The sequence below is a fragment of the Ahaetulla prasina genome, chromosome 1, assembly GCF_028640845.1.
Source record: "Ahaetulla prasina isolate Xishuangbanna chromosome 1, ASM2864084v1, whole genome shotgun sequence".
Taxonomy (NCBI): domain Eukaryota; kingdom Metazoa; phylum Chordata; class Lepidosauria; order Squamata; family Colubridae; genus Ahaetulla; species Ahaetulla prasina.
In genome coordinates this window covers 183,750,381-183,768,045 of record NC_080539.1, presented here as the reverse complement: position 1 = coordinate 183,768,045, position 17,665 = coordinate 183,750,381, and the positions used below count along the sequence as shown (strand labels likewise).

Sequence of the window (17,665 nt, the reverse complement as noted above, 5' to 3'; positions counted from 1 at the left end):
TGTCCTGCTTAAAGGGTACAAACATCATTTTATGGCTTGTTTCCTCAGAACAGGCATTACACAAACTTCCCCTTATTAAATGTCTTACATTGCTAAAATAGCTCAGGTTAACTCAGGTTATAGGAAGAGTATAATATGGAGTTACTTAGGCTATATTCTTTACAGGAATAATTCCATGAATAATTCCATTTCTCACACAGGGGCTGTCTGATCCAAGAGCTTCGCGCTCTGCTTGCAGGACGAGCGTGGCAGCCATTTTGGCAACTGGGCGGAATAAGATAACATTTTGGCAGTCATTTTGTTAAGCCCCTGGTGTTTCTTCTGAATTTCAGAGTCTTGCCTTCTGGCTAATACTCCTGCAGTTATAGTGATTCCTTACTGGGATCCATGATGCCCAAGGCCCAATAAGCAGGGGGCAACTCCGGCAGATGTAGACGTGGCGGAACCTAATCAACCTTTGGCTGGGCCCGTGACTCAGCTGGTGCAAGAGAAGGGTAACTCTGTTTCCCATCTGCAAAAGAAATCTGACCAAGGATGCAGTCAGGCAACCCTAAGAGATAAACACCACAGGGATCAGGCTTTACAAAAAATTGGTCATAAGGCTAGTAAATCTACTCCGCAACCTCTGTCCAGGGATAGTGCCTGGGAGGGAGCCACTGCAGCCCCTCGACCAGGATCTCCTGGGGGCACCTCAGATCAGGTGTCTTTACAGGATTGCCCCATGCCTATTCCAGCAACTGTTTTGTGGGCCCCACATCTACCTCCTGTTGCTCCTGCCCAGCCTGCATCCCAGGGTCCTAATCGGTCACCCATGATGGAACATGGGGTTTCCCTACCTGACAACTTTCAGGATTTTCTGACCAGGGCTATCCAACAGTCTGGCAGCAGCCTTTCTAAATCAGGCCAGACAATTGTCCCCTGCTGTGTCATTGGCTTCTGAGTCATATTACAACCCAAGTGTGGAGGACTTCCACTCATTTTGGGATCAGGGGTCTCCGGACCCTTCTCATGATGGCTGCCCATCGCCCAGTGAGGAGGAGTTTCAACACCACGAGCACGACCTTTCTGATGATAAAGGTCTATTACCCGAACAACTGGCGTTTCCTGGCCTGTTTCCTCTGGCGGTCTTCAAATCCTTGTTGTTGAAGGCATTGGGGATTCCCCTGGACGGGGAGGTTCCTTCTACCTCTAAGGTCCCTCTGGCCCTCTTTTTTGGAGCCTTATAGGGCAATAGATGTGGTTCCCTCTCCTCCCATGTTTATCAATGTAGTTCAGAAGCAATGGGCGGTTCCAGGTTCTGCTCCTCTTCCCTCATCATTGGACTGTCGTTTTTCCAATATGGCTCCAGAATTGGCCTCGATTCTCCAGGTCCCTTCAGTAGACCCCCCGATCACTGCGTTGTTACTCAATTCCACCATTGCCGGTGAACCAGAAGAGGGATTATGACCTGAGGAGTGGCGCTCTGATCAATCTTTGCAGCGGGTTCATCAAGGAGCAGCTTGGGCGATTCAGACAGCGTCTACGGCCTTCTTCTTCAACAGGGCAACCCTGGTTTGGCTTCAACAACTTCACGACAAGTTGCCATCTGAGGACACCTGACTGCAACAAGACTTGAATAAAATTATTGCAGCAGTCCAATTTTCTGCAGATGCAACACTGAACTTGGCAAGCTTCGCCTCCAAGTCCATGGCGGTGGTGGTCGCGACACATAGGATGCTTTGACTCCAACACTGGCCTGCGGATGCATGCCACAAGTGGCACCTCACCTTGGCTCCCTTTGCGGGAGGCAACTGATTTGGACTGGCCTTAGAACCACTACTCGTGTAGATGAAGGATAAGAGGAAGATATTACCAAGCGCTCAGCGCAACTCTGAGTTCCACTACTTTACTCCCTACCGCAGGCCGCAGTTTAGAACATCCGACGGGGGTGCAGCACATTCCTGTGTGATACCCTCCTTTGGAGCTAGACAGCGAGGTCAGCCTGATAGACCGACCCAAGGTAAACCATTTTCAGGACAACGGCCCTTTCGAGGGGGAGGAAGTTGTTTGTTCCGGCGCCAGCATTAATTGCAGGGCAGATTCTCCCATCGGGGGCAGATTAGCTCTCTTTACCAACTGATGGGATTGACTTACTTCCAACTTTTGGGTCAGGGATATGATAAGATCTGGTCTATCCCTAGAATTCGTTTCCACCCCTCCAGAATTTTTTATCCGCTGTCCTATTTCAAAGGACAGTAATCGGCAGATACTTATGGACTTGGCAGTTCAACATCTTTTGGACATCAGAGCAATCCAGCATGTACCTGCGGATCAAGCAGGATGTGGGTTTTATTCGCTTCTATTTCTCGTGCCTAAATCCTCGGGTGGGTGGAGACCTATTCTTGACCTTAAAAGACTGAACTAATACATTTTTTTAAAAAAAATGTTTTTTATTTTTAAAACATACAAACATAAAAGCATCTTCCATTCAAATTTCAAATACGTGTCGGTGGGTGAGTTACAATTTTTTGTGCAAACAACAATTACTTATCATTAGTTTATTTAATCATATATTTTATCTTCCAATTTATAATCAAATATTTTAATCAATTGAACATTAAATCAACTATATTGTTTTTTTCTCTAATTTAATAGTCATTCTGGAACAATATTTTAGAACCGATACACTGTGTATTGCCGTTTTAAGATGCAGTCCTTACAGTCTATTTTAGCTGGCATCAGGAAGGGCGACTTCCTCACCTCCGTCGACCTCACTGAGGCTTATTTACACATCCCTATTTGTTTATCCCATCGTAGATTTCTCAGCTTTTGTTATGCTGGTAAGCACTATCAACACTGGGCATTATCCTTTGGCCTTTCTTCTGCTCCCCGTACCTTTACTAAGGTACTAGTCATCTTGGCAGCCCATCTTTGGGCCATCCCTGTCCATGTTCAATATTACCCGGATGATATTTTGATCCAGTCCTCGTCAAGGCATCCCTCTATCGAGGACCTACAGGTAACTATTTCCTGTCTCCAGGAGCACGGCTTTTCGCTAAACTTGGAAAAAAGTCGCTTAGACCCCTCTACTCGCATTCTCCATTTGGGCAGAACACCACTTGCGCTCACTGAAGGCGCAACACATCTCCGGGATATCCAATGTGCAGGCGGACTGGCTAAGCCATCAAACCATTGGCCATGCAGAGTGGCACCTGCACCCGTCCATCTTCCAACAGATGTATGACTGCTTCAGCCTTCTGGAAGTGGATTTATTTGCTACCCCGGAGAATGCTCAACTTCTGCGCTTTCATGCCTGCTTTCCAGATCTGCGTGCAGAGGGCGTGGACGCGCTCTGGAGTCCATGACCTTGGGGCCTGCTTTATGCATTTCCCCCTCTGCCGCTCATTTCAAAGGTGGTGCAGAAGATCCTGCAAGAGAAGGCGGAGGTCATTCTTGTCGTACCGCATTGGCCATGATGGGCTTGGTTCGCAGACCTCAAGACTCTGTCCATAGCGCCGCCCTGGAGGATTCCTCAGACTGTCGCTCCCCTCAGCCAGGGGTCATTGGTTCACCTGGATCCTCAGTGGCTCCAACTGACTGCCTGGTACTTGAACGGCACACTCTGAGTGGAGCCCACCTTTCTTCCAGGGTTATCCAGGCTATCCAGGCTTCTCGAAGGCCGGCCACAGAATGTATTTATTCGGCCACTTGATGGGCCTTTTGTTTGTGGTGTGACTGGGCATCAATTAATCCTCTGCTGTGATCAATCGCCCAGATCCTAGACTTCCTTCAGGATGGACTCGACCGCGGTCTCTCGCCCAACACTATTTGGCGGCAGGTGGCAGCGTTATCTTCTGTCCTGACTTGTGGATCGCTTTCTTCATTATGCCAGCTTCCCACAATGTGGCAATTTCTGAAAGGGGCTACTAACTTATGCCCCCCTGTCGTGCATAGGTATCCCATCTGGGATCTCTTATTGTCCTGAATTCTCTTACAGGAGTGCCAGATGAGCCTTTACGGACGACCAGTCTATGCTTGTCGCCTTCTTGGTGGCAATCACTTCTGCCAGGAGAATTTTGGAGATTGCCGCCCTCTCCATCCACAGTGACCGGTGTGTTTTCCATACCAACCGTGTGGTTCTTTGCCTCTATCCATCTTTCATCCCCAAAATCAATACTCTATTCCATCGAATGCAGGAACTGATTCTTCCCAACATTTGCCCTAACCCAGCCCACACTTTGGAAAGGCAATGGCATTCCCTGGATGTCCGCCGAGCACTTCGTATCTACCTGAAGAGAACTAAGGACCTCCACCGCACAGAGTCCTTATTTGTTTCCTTTACACCAGTCTCCTTGGGTTCTCGAGTTACTCCATCCACCATCAGCTGGTGGATTCGTCAGACCATAGCCAAGGCTTACAAACTGCGTTCTCTGCCTCAGCCTACTCATTTAATGGCGCATTCTACCCACAGCGCAGCTACATCAGCAGCATGGGCCACTCAGGCATCCTTGCTTGAAATATGCAGAGCAGCTACCTAGACTTCCCCTTCACCCTTTATCAAGCATTACAAAATAGATCAGTTCGCCTCCGCTGAGGCAGCATTTGGCCGCAGAGTATTGCAAAGGGTTCATACCAGTGGTGGGATTCAGCCAGTTCGCACCACTTCGGGAGAACCGGTTGTTAACTTTCTGAGCAGTTTGGTGAACTGGTTGTTGGAAGAAATCATTAGGGCAGAGAACCGGTTGTTAAATTATTTGAATCCCACCACTGATTCATACCAGTGGGGAGTCCCAAGACCAGACTAGGGCCCACCCGTAGTTTGGGACAGTAAGCTTGGGTATGTCCTATTCTTGGCTGCTGTCTCCACCAGTACGGAGAAGGGGCATTGGTTCTTGCCTAACACGCACCTTCTTGTTGAGTGGAGACAGCAGCCAGCCCCTCCCTTGCTGTCTGGTCTATCTTTCCTTCTTTCTATTTCTTACCTTATTCTAACACATCAAGTCTGTTTCTTCGTCTTCGCCGTAAGCTGGGAGTCCCTGGCAACAAGGGCAGGACTTAACAACTTTGCACAGGCTCAGTCCTCCGTCTGAACAGAGCACAACCCATTCTTGGCTGCTGTCTCCACTCAATGAGAAGGTGTGTGTCAGGCAAGAACCAATGCCTCTTTCCACTGTTTCTGCAACAAAGCAGTTTTGGAAGGTGGGAAGCAATCTATATTTTCCTACATGCATGATGGAGAAAGGCAGGTAGGTACATGCTGGATATGTAAGAAATGCTCTGTGTACGTGCAAGCACAGTTTTTGAAGACTTGGCTTGGGATTTGATTTGGACCTAAAGCTTTCCATTTGAAAGCATGATGCGATGGAATGAAAGTAAGAGCAAGGGATAAATACAAGATTGTTTTTATTTTGTACAATTCAAAGTGACATTCATAATGTGTCTTCTTCCTGTTTTCTTTATAACAACCCAGTCAGGTGGATTGGGCTGAGAGACAGATACTGGCTCAAAGTCATTCAGCCAGTTTCTGTGCTTAAGGAAGGACTGAAATTCCCTCCAATGTCTTAGTTTCTAGTCTAGCATCTTAGCTACTATACCTTAGTAACTCTCAGATTTTGTAATTTATCTTGATTGTTTAACAGTTGGTTTGACATTTGCTGATAATGTCTAATAGTATAATAAAGTTACTTGATAATCATACGGCTGATGTGTACTAGAAGAGTCTAATGTTCTGTACTCAATTTAACAATGGTATTGTTATGTCAGTATAAAAGGTAATTGCAAGAAAGTGACTCAGCCAGAACAGGCATTTCACCCAACTCAGGTAATTGGCATGCAACTTTCTAACACTGAATAAAATAAGATTATTTACAAAGAGCCTCTCATTATTCAGACAAGACGTAAGATACCAAAAGGTCTTGAGAATCTTTGAGGAGCCTTCTTACACATTGGTGTTTCACACCAAAGTTTTTATGATTCCTTCCAGTAATTCTATCCCCAACTACCTATAGTGCTATAGTTTACAATTTATGGAAATTATGAAGAATATGTAGATACAGTAGTTATTGAAGTTTTTTTTCACTCTTTGTTGATGGGGGAGCTTTGGAAAATTTCCCATCACCATATGGAAAACTACTTAAATATAAGTAGAATTAATAGTGCTCTCATTGAATCAGGGGAAAAATGGGATGAGAAATGCTCCCAACAAAATGCATGTTGTTAATGAATGTAGCAAGTAAAGTAAATGACTTGGACCAAGATATGCAAGTTCCATGAATAGACAATGAGGAGCAATTTCTTGGTCTGGTCTACTCAGTGGGGCTGAGTGTGAAACATATTACATAACCAAAACAAGCCTGATTTGAAGATTAACTGATTTCAGCAAAGCATGTAACCCAAATATGAAAACGTTCATTTATTTTTTTTCTTCAATAATTACTAGAGAAAAGTGAGGGACTGAAAAGAACCATTTGAAAAGTTCATTGAAGAATGTGATGACAGGTCAGAAATGTAGTGGGAAATAGATATGAATAGTTCAGCTACTGGTTTTTGTTCAGAGACTTTGTGTGTTATTTTTGTGATATTGGAAACGATTAAAAAAATCAGAATATCAATAACTCTGTCATACGGTCATCCTTAGCCCCTTCATTGTATGGAAATGAAACATCAATTCTATGTCTGCTGATACAATTTAATGTTCTCAAAAATGTAGGAAAGGCCTTAACACCTTGAGGTTTTGGCAATTGGTGCAATCTTTAGAGAGCGATATGTGTGTGATCCACAAGATGTGCATGTTGACCTTAATAAATAAGGTCAATGTATTAGTCTGTGCAGAACATTATTAAATAAAAATAATAATTCTCCAGTTCCTGCACCAATAAACATGTAGTAAATAGTCTTGAAGCACTGTTCATCTTAGCTGGGAAGGTGAGGTGGTGTTCATAGATTTTAGATTATTTATTTATTTATATTTCACATTTCTGAACCACCCATCTCTCTCAAAGATGGACTCTGGAAGTGTACAATAAAACATGATAACAGTATATAAAAATTAAAATTTTAGAATTAAAATTTTAAGTTAAAAATTGAAAAATTATACACATTTTTAAGGAGGCAAGAATAATTAAAATTTTCAACAATTGGTTGATAAAGGCAAAGAGAGGGCACTAACAAATGCTGCGTGCCCCTCTGGGCTCCCCACGCAAGCCTGATTGCTTGCTCCTCTGGGCTCCCCACCCAAGCCTGCAGAGCCATGTTTTAACTCTTCATACTATACATTAATGATCTTTGTGACCATATCTCAAATAATTGTGTTCTCTTTGCTGACGATGTCAAACTATTTAACACCACAGACAATACATCTATCATTCAAAAAGATCTTGATCATCTAACCGCTTGGTCTAAAACTTGGCAACTCCAAATCTCAACCAGCAAATGCTCAGTCTTACATATAGGAAAAAAGAACCCAAACACTAAGTACATACTTGATGGACATTACCTTGCAGATGACCCCCACCCTGTTAAAGACTTTGTAGTTTTCATATCAAATGATCTAAGTGCCAAAGCCCACTGCAACTACATAGCAAAAAAAGCTCTAAGAGTTGTAAACCTAATCTTGCGTAGCTTCTTTTCCAAAAACACCACACTACTAACCAGAGCATATAAAACATTTGCTAGACCAATTCTAGAATACAGCTCGCCTGTTTGGAACCCTCACCACATCTCTGACATCAATACAATTGAACGTGTCCAGAAATATTTTACAAGAAGAGTTCTCCATTCCTCTGAAAACAACAAAATACCTTATCCCACCAGACTTGAAATCCTAGGCTTAGAAAACTTGGAACTCCGTCGCCTACGACAAGACCTAAGTTTAACTCACAGAATCATCTATTGTAATGTCCTTCCTGTTAAAGACTACTTCAGCTTCAATTGCAATAATACTAGAGCAACCAATAGATTTAAACTTAATGTCAACCGCTTTAATCTAGATTGCAGAAAATATGACTTCTGTAACAGAATCATCAGTGCTTGGAATACTTTACCTGACTCTGTGGTTTCTTCCCATAATCCTAAAATCTTCAACCAAAAACTGTCTACTATTGACCTCACCCTATTCCTAAGGGGACCATAAAGGGCGTGCATAAGCGCACAAAACGTGCCTACTGTTCCTGTCCTATTGTTTTTCTTTTCTTCTTCCTATATACATATATGCTTATACCTCCTTATATTTACCCATATATGTGTTTATATGTTATATAATCTTTTTGTATGATACCTACATATATTGTTATGACAAAATAAATAAATAAATAAATAAACTCCTTTTCGGAAGGCCAGGGAATGGGGGCCTGCCTCACCTCTGGGGAGAGAGTATTCCATAGAGTGGGGACCATGTCAGAGAAGGCTGTCTTCCTAGACCCAGAAAGAGACTGCAACATACCTTCCCTGCCTAATCAGGTGGGATGGGCTGATGTAATGGGATAAAGCCAGTTCCATAGGTAGCCTGGCCCCATGCCATGTAGGGCAGTATAGGTCATAACTAATACCTTGAATTACATAGTTTTTCTCCTCTTCATATTGCTGTTATTTAACATTTTTGAAGTATTTTTGTGACTCTTTTCAAACAAAGTTCTGAAGTAATTTAGTAGAGAAATAACAGAATATTCATGCCTCAGCAGTTGAAAATTATCTCACAGTTTAGGGATTAGAATAGAATAATACAGTCTTCAAAGCGTTGGCAGGTATCCGTGGTATCATATCAGGTAGACCGAGAAGTCCTCTTGCCCTGCTGTAGACATCACTACAAGGCTGTAGCAGTTGTGAAGAAATGTAACTTTTTGCCATCGTCATCACAGAAATTTGGATCTGACTTGTAAAGTAGGGTATGCACATAATAAGTGATTAGAAAACAGTGTTCACTGCAGCAGTTTTCCTGCACATTTGTAAAACCATAAAAAATGACTTTTAAAGGGCAGTTTAAATGGTATGGAGGGCCTCAAAAGCAAAAATAAACTAAAATAATTTTGCCTTGGTCTATATGATTGATTGGAAACTTGCAGGAACATTTGGATTCAGAATATTAAATGGAATCACTTCTCTAAAATCTGCTTGCTTTTTTGCTTACTTAATTTTGTGCTTTTTTAATAGGAACTAAGAGAAACTTACTGCACACAGCAGAAGGCGCTTGAGCAGCTCCACAAAATCAAACATGAAAAAATTCAAGAACTGGAAAGAAAAAGAACTGAACTTGCTTTGAAAAAAAGAATAGAAGATGAGACTACACGGTAATGTGTTTAAAGTATTCCTAATTTTTCCTCTAGCCCCTTCATTCTTTGTTTCCGATTAATAGGCAACAATAAATGCAGAAACTGCATTTTGAGAGTCCTTATGCATGCTAATATTTACCACTCTTTACTGATTATATTGCTGTGACAAAATTAAAATCGGGCTTAAGTTTATTTCTAACATTCTGCATCAAAATACATGCATTTCAGTGAATAGTACACATTAATATTGCTATAACCAAGACTGCATCATACAGGTGAACCCAAAACCTTCAGAAAGCAATGAAAAGAAAGCTGGTATAAGGTTCGCATCAAGGTGTTTGCTACTCATTCTTGCTTTTCAATACTAATATCAGAATAATTACGTTTGTTTCTTTTCTATCTTTCAAAAGAAAAGCAAAACAGGAAAAGGAGAACTTGTGGCAAGAAACCATCAGGAAGGAAGAAGAAGAAAGAAAAAAGCGTCTGAAAGAAGATCGAATGCAGGAAAAGATCCATGAGGAAAAACAAAGAGCTGAGGAGGCCATTGCACGAGAGAGGGAGATCCAGAAACAAAAACTAGCAGAAGAGAAATTTGAAGAGGAAAGACAAAATAAACAAGTAGGAATTCTAAGAGAGCCTGAGCAGCAGAGGCAGAAACAAAAAGCAGAAGAAAAAAAAAGACATGAGAAAATTGCAAAAGAAGCTGAGGAGAAACTTAAACAATTTGAAGAAGGGAAGAAAGAAAAAGCGTCTGAAAGAAGATCGAATGCAGGAAAAGATCCATGAGGAAAACAAAGAGCTGAGGAGGCCATTGCACGAGAGAGGAGATCCAGAAACAAAACTAGCAGAAGAGAAATTTGAAGAGGAAAGACAAAATAAACAAGTAGGAATTCTAAGAGAGCCTGAGCAGCAGAGGCAGAAACAAAAGCAGAAGAAAAAAAAGACATGAGAAAATTGCAAAAGAAGCTGAGGAGAAACTTAAACAATTTGAAGAAGGGAAGAAAGAAAAGAACTGAACTTGCTTTGAAAAAAAGAATAGAAGATGAGACTACACGGTAATGTGTTTAAAGTATTCCTAATTTTTCCTCTAGCCCCTTCATTCTTTGTTTCCGATTAATAGGCAACAATAAATGCAGAAACTGCATTTTGAGAGTCCTTATGCATGCTAATATTTACCACTCTTTACTGATTATATTGCTGTGACAAAATTAAAATCGGGCTTAAGTTTATTTCTAACATTCTGCATCAAAATACATGCATTTCAGTGAATAGTACACATTAATATTGCTATAACCAAGACTGCATCATACAGGTGAACCCAAAACCTTCAGAAAGCAATGAAAAGAAAGCTGGTATAAGGTTCGCATCAAGGTGTTTGCTACTCATTCTTGCTTTTCAATACTAATATCAGAATAATTACGTTTGTTTCTTTTCTATCTTTCAAAAGAAAAGCAAAACAGGAAAAGGAGAACTTGTGGCAAGAAACCATCAGGAAGGAAGAAGAAGAAAGAAAAAAGCGTCTGAAAGAAGATCGAATGCAGGAAAAGATCCATGAGGAAAAACAAAGAGCTGAGGAGGCCATTGCACGAGAGAGGGAGATCCAGAAACAAAAACTAGCAGAAGAGAAATTTGAAGAGGAAAGACAAAATAAACAAGTAGGAATTCTAAGAGAGCCTGAGCAGCAGAGGCAGAAACAAAAAGCAGAAGAAAAAAAAAGACATGAGAAAATTGCAAAAGAAGCTGAGGAGAAACTTAAACAATTTGAAGAAGGGAAGAAAAGAAAAGATATTTTTAATTTGCAAGATTCTGAGAAATCTGTTTCTCACTTAAATGAGAAAAACGTAAATGTTCTTAAACAAACAAAGGGAAATCTTAAGTCTGCCCTGAAAAATGAAGGTAACTATTCTTTTTTTAGAAGTGAGTGGTTTAGTTTAGATTATTCTGTAATTTGAAACAACATTTAGGATCCTGAGATGGCTTCCACTCTTGAGATAGGACTGTCCCCAAAAGAGTCCCTCTCATGGATGTTCCAGTCAGATAGCAGATGCTGGTTTTTGAATAGAATAGAATAGAATAGAATAGAATTTTTTATTGGCCAAGTGTGATTGGACACACAAGGAATTTGTCTTGGTGCATATGCTCTCAGTGTACATAAAAGAAAAGATACCTTCATCAAGGTACAACATTTACAACACAAATGATGGTCAATATATCAATATAAATCGTAAGGATTACCAGCAACAAAGTTACAGTCATACAGTCATAAGTGGAAAGAGATTGGTGATGGGAACAATGAGAAGATTAATAGTAGTGCAGATTTAGCAAATAGTTTGACAGTGTTGAGGGAATTATTTGTTTAGCAGAGTGATGGCCTTCGGGGAAAAAACTGTTCTTGTGTCTAGTTGTTCTGGTGTGCAGTGCTCTATAGCGTCGTTTTGAGGGTAGGAGTTGAAACAGTTTATGTCCAGGATGTGAGGGATCTGTAAATATTTTCACAGCCCTCTTCTTGATTCGTGCAGTACACAGGTCCTCAATGGAAGGCAGGTTGGTAGCAATTATTTTTTCTGCAGTTCTAATTATCCTCTGAAGTCTGTGTTTTTCTTGTGGACAGAAATCTTGCGATATGATAGAACCTAGAAATTTAAAGGTTTCTATTGTTGATATTGTGTTGTCTAGTATTGTGAGAGGTGGAAGCATGGAAGGGTTTCTCGTAAAGTCTACCACCATTTCTACGGTTTTGAGTGTGTTCAGTTCCAGATTATTTTGGTCGCACCACAAGGCTAGTTCGACCTCTCGTCTATATGCGGATTCATCATTGTCTCGAATGAGACCAATCACTGTTGTGTCATCTGCGAACTTCAGTAGTTTAACAGATGGATCGTTGGAGATGCAGTCATTGGAATACAGAGAGAAGAGAAGTGGGGAGAGCACACAGTCTTGGGGGGAGCCTGTGCTAATTGTACAGGTATTTGATGTGATCTTGCTTAGCTTCACCTGCTGCTTCCTGTTTGTTAGGAAGCTTGTGATCCACTTACAAGTCTGTTCAAGTACCTGTAGCTGGCTTAGCTTAATTAGAAGAGTGTCTGGAATGATGGTATTGAATGTTGAACTAAAGTCTAAAAAGAGGACCCTTTCATAGGTCTTTGGAGACTCAAGATGTTGTAGGATGTAGTGCAGAGCCATATTAACAGCATCATCTGTTGATCTATTTGCTCAGTATGCAAATTGCAAGGGGGTCTAACAGAGGATCCATGATGGTTTTCAAGTAGGAAAGCACTAGCCTTTCAAAAGTTTTCATGACTACAGATGTTAAAGCAACTGGTCTGTAGTCATTCAGTTCCTTGATGGTGGGCTTCTTCGGCACTGGGATGATGGTAGAGCGTTTGAAGCAAGAAGGAACATAGCACATCTCTAGTGATTTATTGAAAATATGGGTGAAGATGGGGGCCAATTGGTCAGCACAGACTTTTAAGCAAGAAGGAGTTATCTTGTCTGGGCCTGGAGCTTTTCCTGGCTTTTGTCTGTGAAATAGGTCCTGCACTTCCTTTTCTGTGATCACTAGGGGTTGTGAACCCAATGAAATGGGGTCAGTTGTAGGAGGCTTGGCTGTTGTTGGTGTGTCTGAGATGGGGGTTGTGGAGATAGGTGGCTGTAGTTTCCTTTCAAACCTGCAGTAAAACTCATTCAGGTCATCTGCCAGTTGTTGATTACCTTCAGCCTGGGAAGGAGGTTTGCCATAGCCAGTGATATTTTTAAGAGTTTTCCACATGTTTGCTGGTTCATTTGCTGAAAACTGATTCTTTAGCTTTTCAGAGTAGCTTCTTTTTGCTGCTCTGATCTCCCTTGTTAGTACATTTCTGGCCTGATTGTACAGCATTTTATCACCTTTTCTGTAGGCTTCCTCTTTGGAAGGGCATAGCTGCTTAAGTTTAGGTGTGAACCAAAGTTTGTTGTTACTGTATATTCGCAAGTTCCTTGTAGGTACACATAGGTCTTCACAGAAGCTGACATATGATGTTACAGTATCTGTGAATTCCTCCAGGTCTGCAAAGGTATCTTCAAAAATTTTCCAATCAGTGCAGTCAAAGAGAGCCTGCAGCTTTACTTTTGCCTCCTCAGTCCAGGTCTTGATTTGATTGTTGGTTTTGTGGTTTTAAGTCTTTGCCTGTAAGCAGGTACAAGGTGAATCATGCAATGATCAGAGTGTCCTACAGCTGCACTGGTAAAGACCGATTAGCATCTTTTAGTGTTGTGTAGCAATGGTCTAGTGTATTCTTGCCTCTGGTGGGACAGTTGACATGCTGAAAATATTTTGGTAGCTCTTTCCTTAAGTTTGTCTCGTTTAGATCTCCCAAAATAATGGCCAGTGAATCAGGGTGTTTGGCTTCAGCCTCCATGATTTGGTCAGCTAGAGTTCGTAATGCCTTGTTTACACAGGCTTGTGGTGGGACATAAATAGCAATTAGAAGAAATGAGGAAAATTCACAAGGCGAATAGTATGGTTTGCAGTTCATAATTAAAGTCTCTAAATTGTTGTCACAAAATTTGTAAATTACTTTTAAATCTTGACACCAGTAGTTGTTAATATATAGGCATAAGCCTCCTCCTTTCTTTTTACCAGATGTTTCTGTAATCCTGTCTGATCGTTCAATCTGAAACCCTGGAATGTTCAGGCTGCTATCTTCAATTGATTCATTTAACCAGGTTTCAGAGAAGCATAGGACTGCTGAATTGCGAAAATCAGAATAGTATTTGTTTAAGAGGAGTATTTCATCCATCTTATTTGCAAGTGAAGATACATTTGTTAGGAAAATTGAAGGCAGAGGAGTTTTAACACAATTTCTTAATCTGTTTAAGATCCCAGCTCGTTTACCTCTATTCCGTCGCTTCCGTTGTTTGCCTTTTTTGGTAATCCATGGCTCCGTGGGAATTGCCTCCTTCTGTGTTAGAATCTCCTCCGTGTTTATAAAGACAGGCGGGGGTGCGATCAAAGAAAGCTGCTCCTTGAAGAAATGTTGCTTAGTTTTTAGCAGATGGTCTCGTGAATAGGAAATGTTATGTCCTCCTCGCCTCCGTCCCAACGATGGCTTAATTAGCCAGCTCTTATCAGCTCTGGCAGCAAAAGAGCCAGCGTCTGCCAAGAGCCCTCGTTAGCTGCCAAGACGCTGGTGAGTCACAACCTTCAGCTCTAGTCAATCCGTGGATTTGCCTGATACAAAGAGACACGCCAGCTCTTGCTGCCTTTTATATCCTGTGGGGTGTGGCTCCATGACTCAGCACTTCCTCCAATGCTTCTGTTGTTCCCTTCTCTCTTGCCTACGAAACTTAGGATTCAGCCAAGCCTGATTGCTGTCAGCTGGGGCTGCAGGTGTGGCCTGGGGGGGGGAAAGAGTCAGGGGAAGGAGGCCTCGTTATCTCTTATACCTGGCCTGCTTCTGGCTCCTGGAGCTGAGCCAGGGAGGCCGGTGCTTCCGCGGTAAGTCCTGACGGCCCTTCCCACTCACTGTCCAAGTCACTTTCTGGCAGCAGGCCCGGCTCCGAGCCACTTTCTGGCAGCAGGCCCGGCTCCGAGCCACTTTCAGGCATGGAGCCAGGTTCGGGGGCGGGAGCCACAACAGGAAATCCGTAGTGAGTCGCAGAGAACAATTAGAAATAAAGAAACCATTAGAGAGCATTTCACCGAGGCAGCCTTCGTCGGGGCCATCTTGGGGAAGAAAATTAATTTCCTCTTCTCTTTGCTTCGAAACCTTCTACTGAGGATAGGAGACTTTTATGGAACAGTGGTAGTTACCACAGAAGAAGATTCCTGTGTATTAATGGAAAGGCTTTGTTATACATAGACATTTAAATAGGATCTACCGTGACCTCTGATAGCTGTCTACAGTGTCTTTTGCTGTTCCTCACTGGTTAGAAAATAGAAGCTTAAAGGGATGGCAACTTTTCAGTAGTAATGATTCCTGTGTATTTGGCTCTTCCCAAGATTTAAACAAGAGGATACGGTTGTGTGCTTGCAGAAATCCTGACCTTCCTAGACATAGACTTTTGAAAAAGCATTTGTCAGGAACTAGCAATCAATTAATAGTTTCTCCTTGACTCTTCAGGCCATGTGGTTAGTGCTGCTGACTCCAAGACATCAGTAGGCTTTGTGAATTATAGAGCTTTATACCCATTTGAAGCCAGGAATCAAGATGAGATAAGCTTCCATACTGGAGATATTATTGAGGTAAATTATCATTTTTGAATACTAAATAAATAATTTACTTAACCCCAAATAATTTTGTTTTTTTCTTTACAAAATGCACCAACTGACACATAGCAGAATTAAACCATATTTGTAAACAAGTTAAAAAAAATTACATTTGATTATTTTTTTCTTTTTCTTTCCAGGTTGCTGAGAAAACTGAAGGAGAACCTGGCTGGTTATATGGACATTTTCAAGGACATTTTGGCTGGTTTCCATGCAATTATGTAGAGAAAATGCCTGAAAATGAAAAAGCTGTTTCACCTCCCAAGAAAGCCTTACTTCCTCCTACAGTCACTGTACCAGCTACTTCAGTTCCTCTAGAGTAAATATAAATTTATGTATTCAATGTCAGCTTTGGAAGCCATACTAAGCCGAAGGCTTCCACATGCTGCCACTTTCTTCGGTATGGGAAAGTAGGAGAGCGGGGGTGAGGGTACAAGGGGCTATTAGATGTAACATTTTTCCTGCTAGTCAAGGTCAGGCTGGGCTCACATTTGGAGGAGGGGTGGCCAGAGTGATGCTTCGACATGGGACGGTTGAGGATTGGAACATGTGACCAGCAGAGGGGTCATGAGGGTGGAGATTTTGGAGTTTGAATTGCTGAGGGAGGAATCCGAATCCCCAGTTTAGGTTTTCATCCGACTGTGCCAGTTTACCTATGCTAGTAAAAGAACTTTGAAAGATGTTGGCTTCGGAGTCTTTTCTGCAGGAGGAATTTTCTGGAACGCTGACATTCAACTTATTTGGTGACTGGCTGGCTAAGAATAATAACCTAACACACATACACACACACACACACAAATAGGTAATCAGTAGCTGAGATTAAAAAATAACCATTAATACAATACAGATATTACAGATTGTATATAGATAATACAATACAATAAAACTATTTCACAGTCAATGCACCACCATCACAAATTTTTAATTTGACATAATATAACAACATAATATAAGACGCGATGGCTTAGTGGGTAAGACATTGAGCTTGTCAATCAAACGGTCGGCAGTTCTGCGGTTCGAATCCCTAGTGCCGCATAATGGGGTGAGCTCCCGTTACTTGTCCCAGCTTTTGCCAACCTAGCAGTTCGAAAGCACGTAAAAAATGCAAGTACAAAAATAGGGAACACCTTTGGTGGGAAGGTAACAGTGTTCTGTGCGCCTTTGGTGTTGAGTCATGCCGGCCACATGACCACGGAGATATCTTCGGACAGCATTGGCTCTTCGGCTTTGAAACAGAGATGAGCACCGCCCCCTAGAGTCGGGAATTACTAGCACGTATGTGTGAGCGGAACCTTTACCTTTTACCTTTAAGAGCAGCTGATCTCCGTTCCAGTTTAAAAATGTAAATGTATTTCTACTGTGTTTTGATGTTAAATGAATTAAAAATGATAATAATTGGAGGGTCCATCAGCATGCAAAAGGTTTCCAAGTTGATTTCAAGAATTTCTCTTTTTCTGCACAGTAAGAATTCCTTAACCATTGCAGAAGCTATGAATTATAAAGACATCCCTAATATGTCCTTTCTGGGAGATCTTAAACATTATTTGGCTAGTTTGCTATGATAGTTTTACCTATTGGATTTTATTAAAAGTAATTCCCTTATGTATATGTTTTGATCTTGCAGAGTACATTCATCCAGTAAACCAGCAGATGAAGCAGAATACCAAAATGTATCTTTTGCAAATTTAAATGCTAGCTCATGGCAGAAAAAGTCTGCCTTTACTCGCACTGTTTCCCCAGGATCTGTTTCTCCCATCCATGGACAGGTATGTTCTTGGTACAAAATGGAACTGTTGGCACAGGGTTCGGAGCATCAATATGTCAAGGACACCGAAGCACATAGGTTCTGTACTTTATTTTATATTTTTGATTTTGTCATTAAATGTATATTTGGGGTTGACTTTTCTTTGGGGAGCTCATTTTATTTTATGATGCTGTTATTAATGGCCCAAAGTTTTTGGAAATGAACAATCTACATATGAAACACATAAATATGTAAATAACTAAAATATTATATTGCTATAACCGTCCAATTTGTAGCATTCATCTAGAAAATGTATATTCCATGAAAATTACTCTGTATTCTCTTTCATATAATATAAAACATTATATACAAGAAATACATAATGGTAACCTGCATAATTGGCTAGTTGTTGGTTTATGAAAGGTTATC

The 17,665-nt window shown here is 41.4% G+C and overlaps 1 protein-coding gene across 1 annotated transcript in view; it reads left to right on the top strand.

Moving 5' to 3' along the window:
* The window catches only part of ITSN2 (intersectin 2), a 95,331-nt gene that overhangs the window by 40,323 nt on the left and 37,343 nt on the right, over positions 1–17,665 (top strand). The window contains exons 18-22 of the mRNA XM_058184619.1: positions 9,127–9,263; positions 9,656–9,863; positions 15,376–15,468; positions 15,633–15,811; positions 17,117–17,258. Of these exons, the coding sequence (XP_058040602.1) occupies positions 9,127–9,263; positions 9,656–9,863; positions 15,376–15,468; positions 15,633–15,811; positions 17,117–17,258 (759 nt within the window). The remainder of the gene's footprint in view (positions 1–9,126; positions 9,264–9,655; positions 9,864–15,375; positions 15,469–15,632; positions 15,812–17,116; positions 17,259–17,665) is intronic.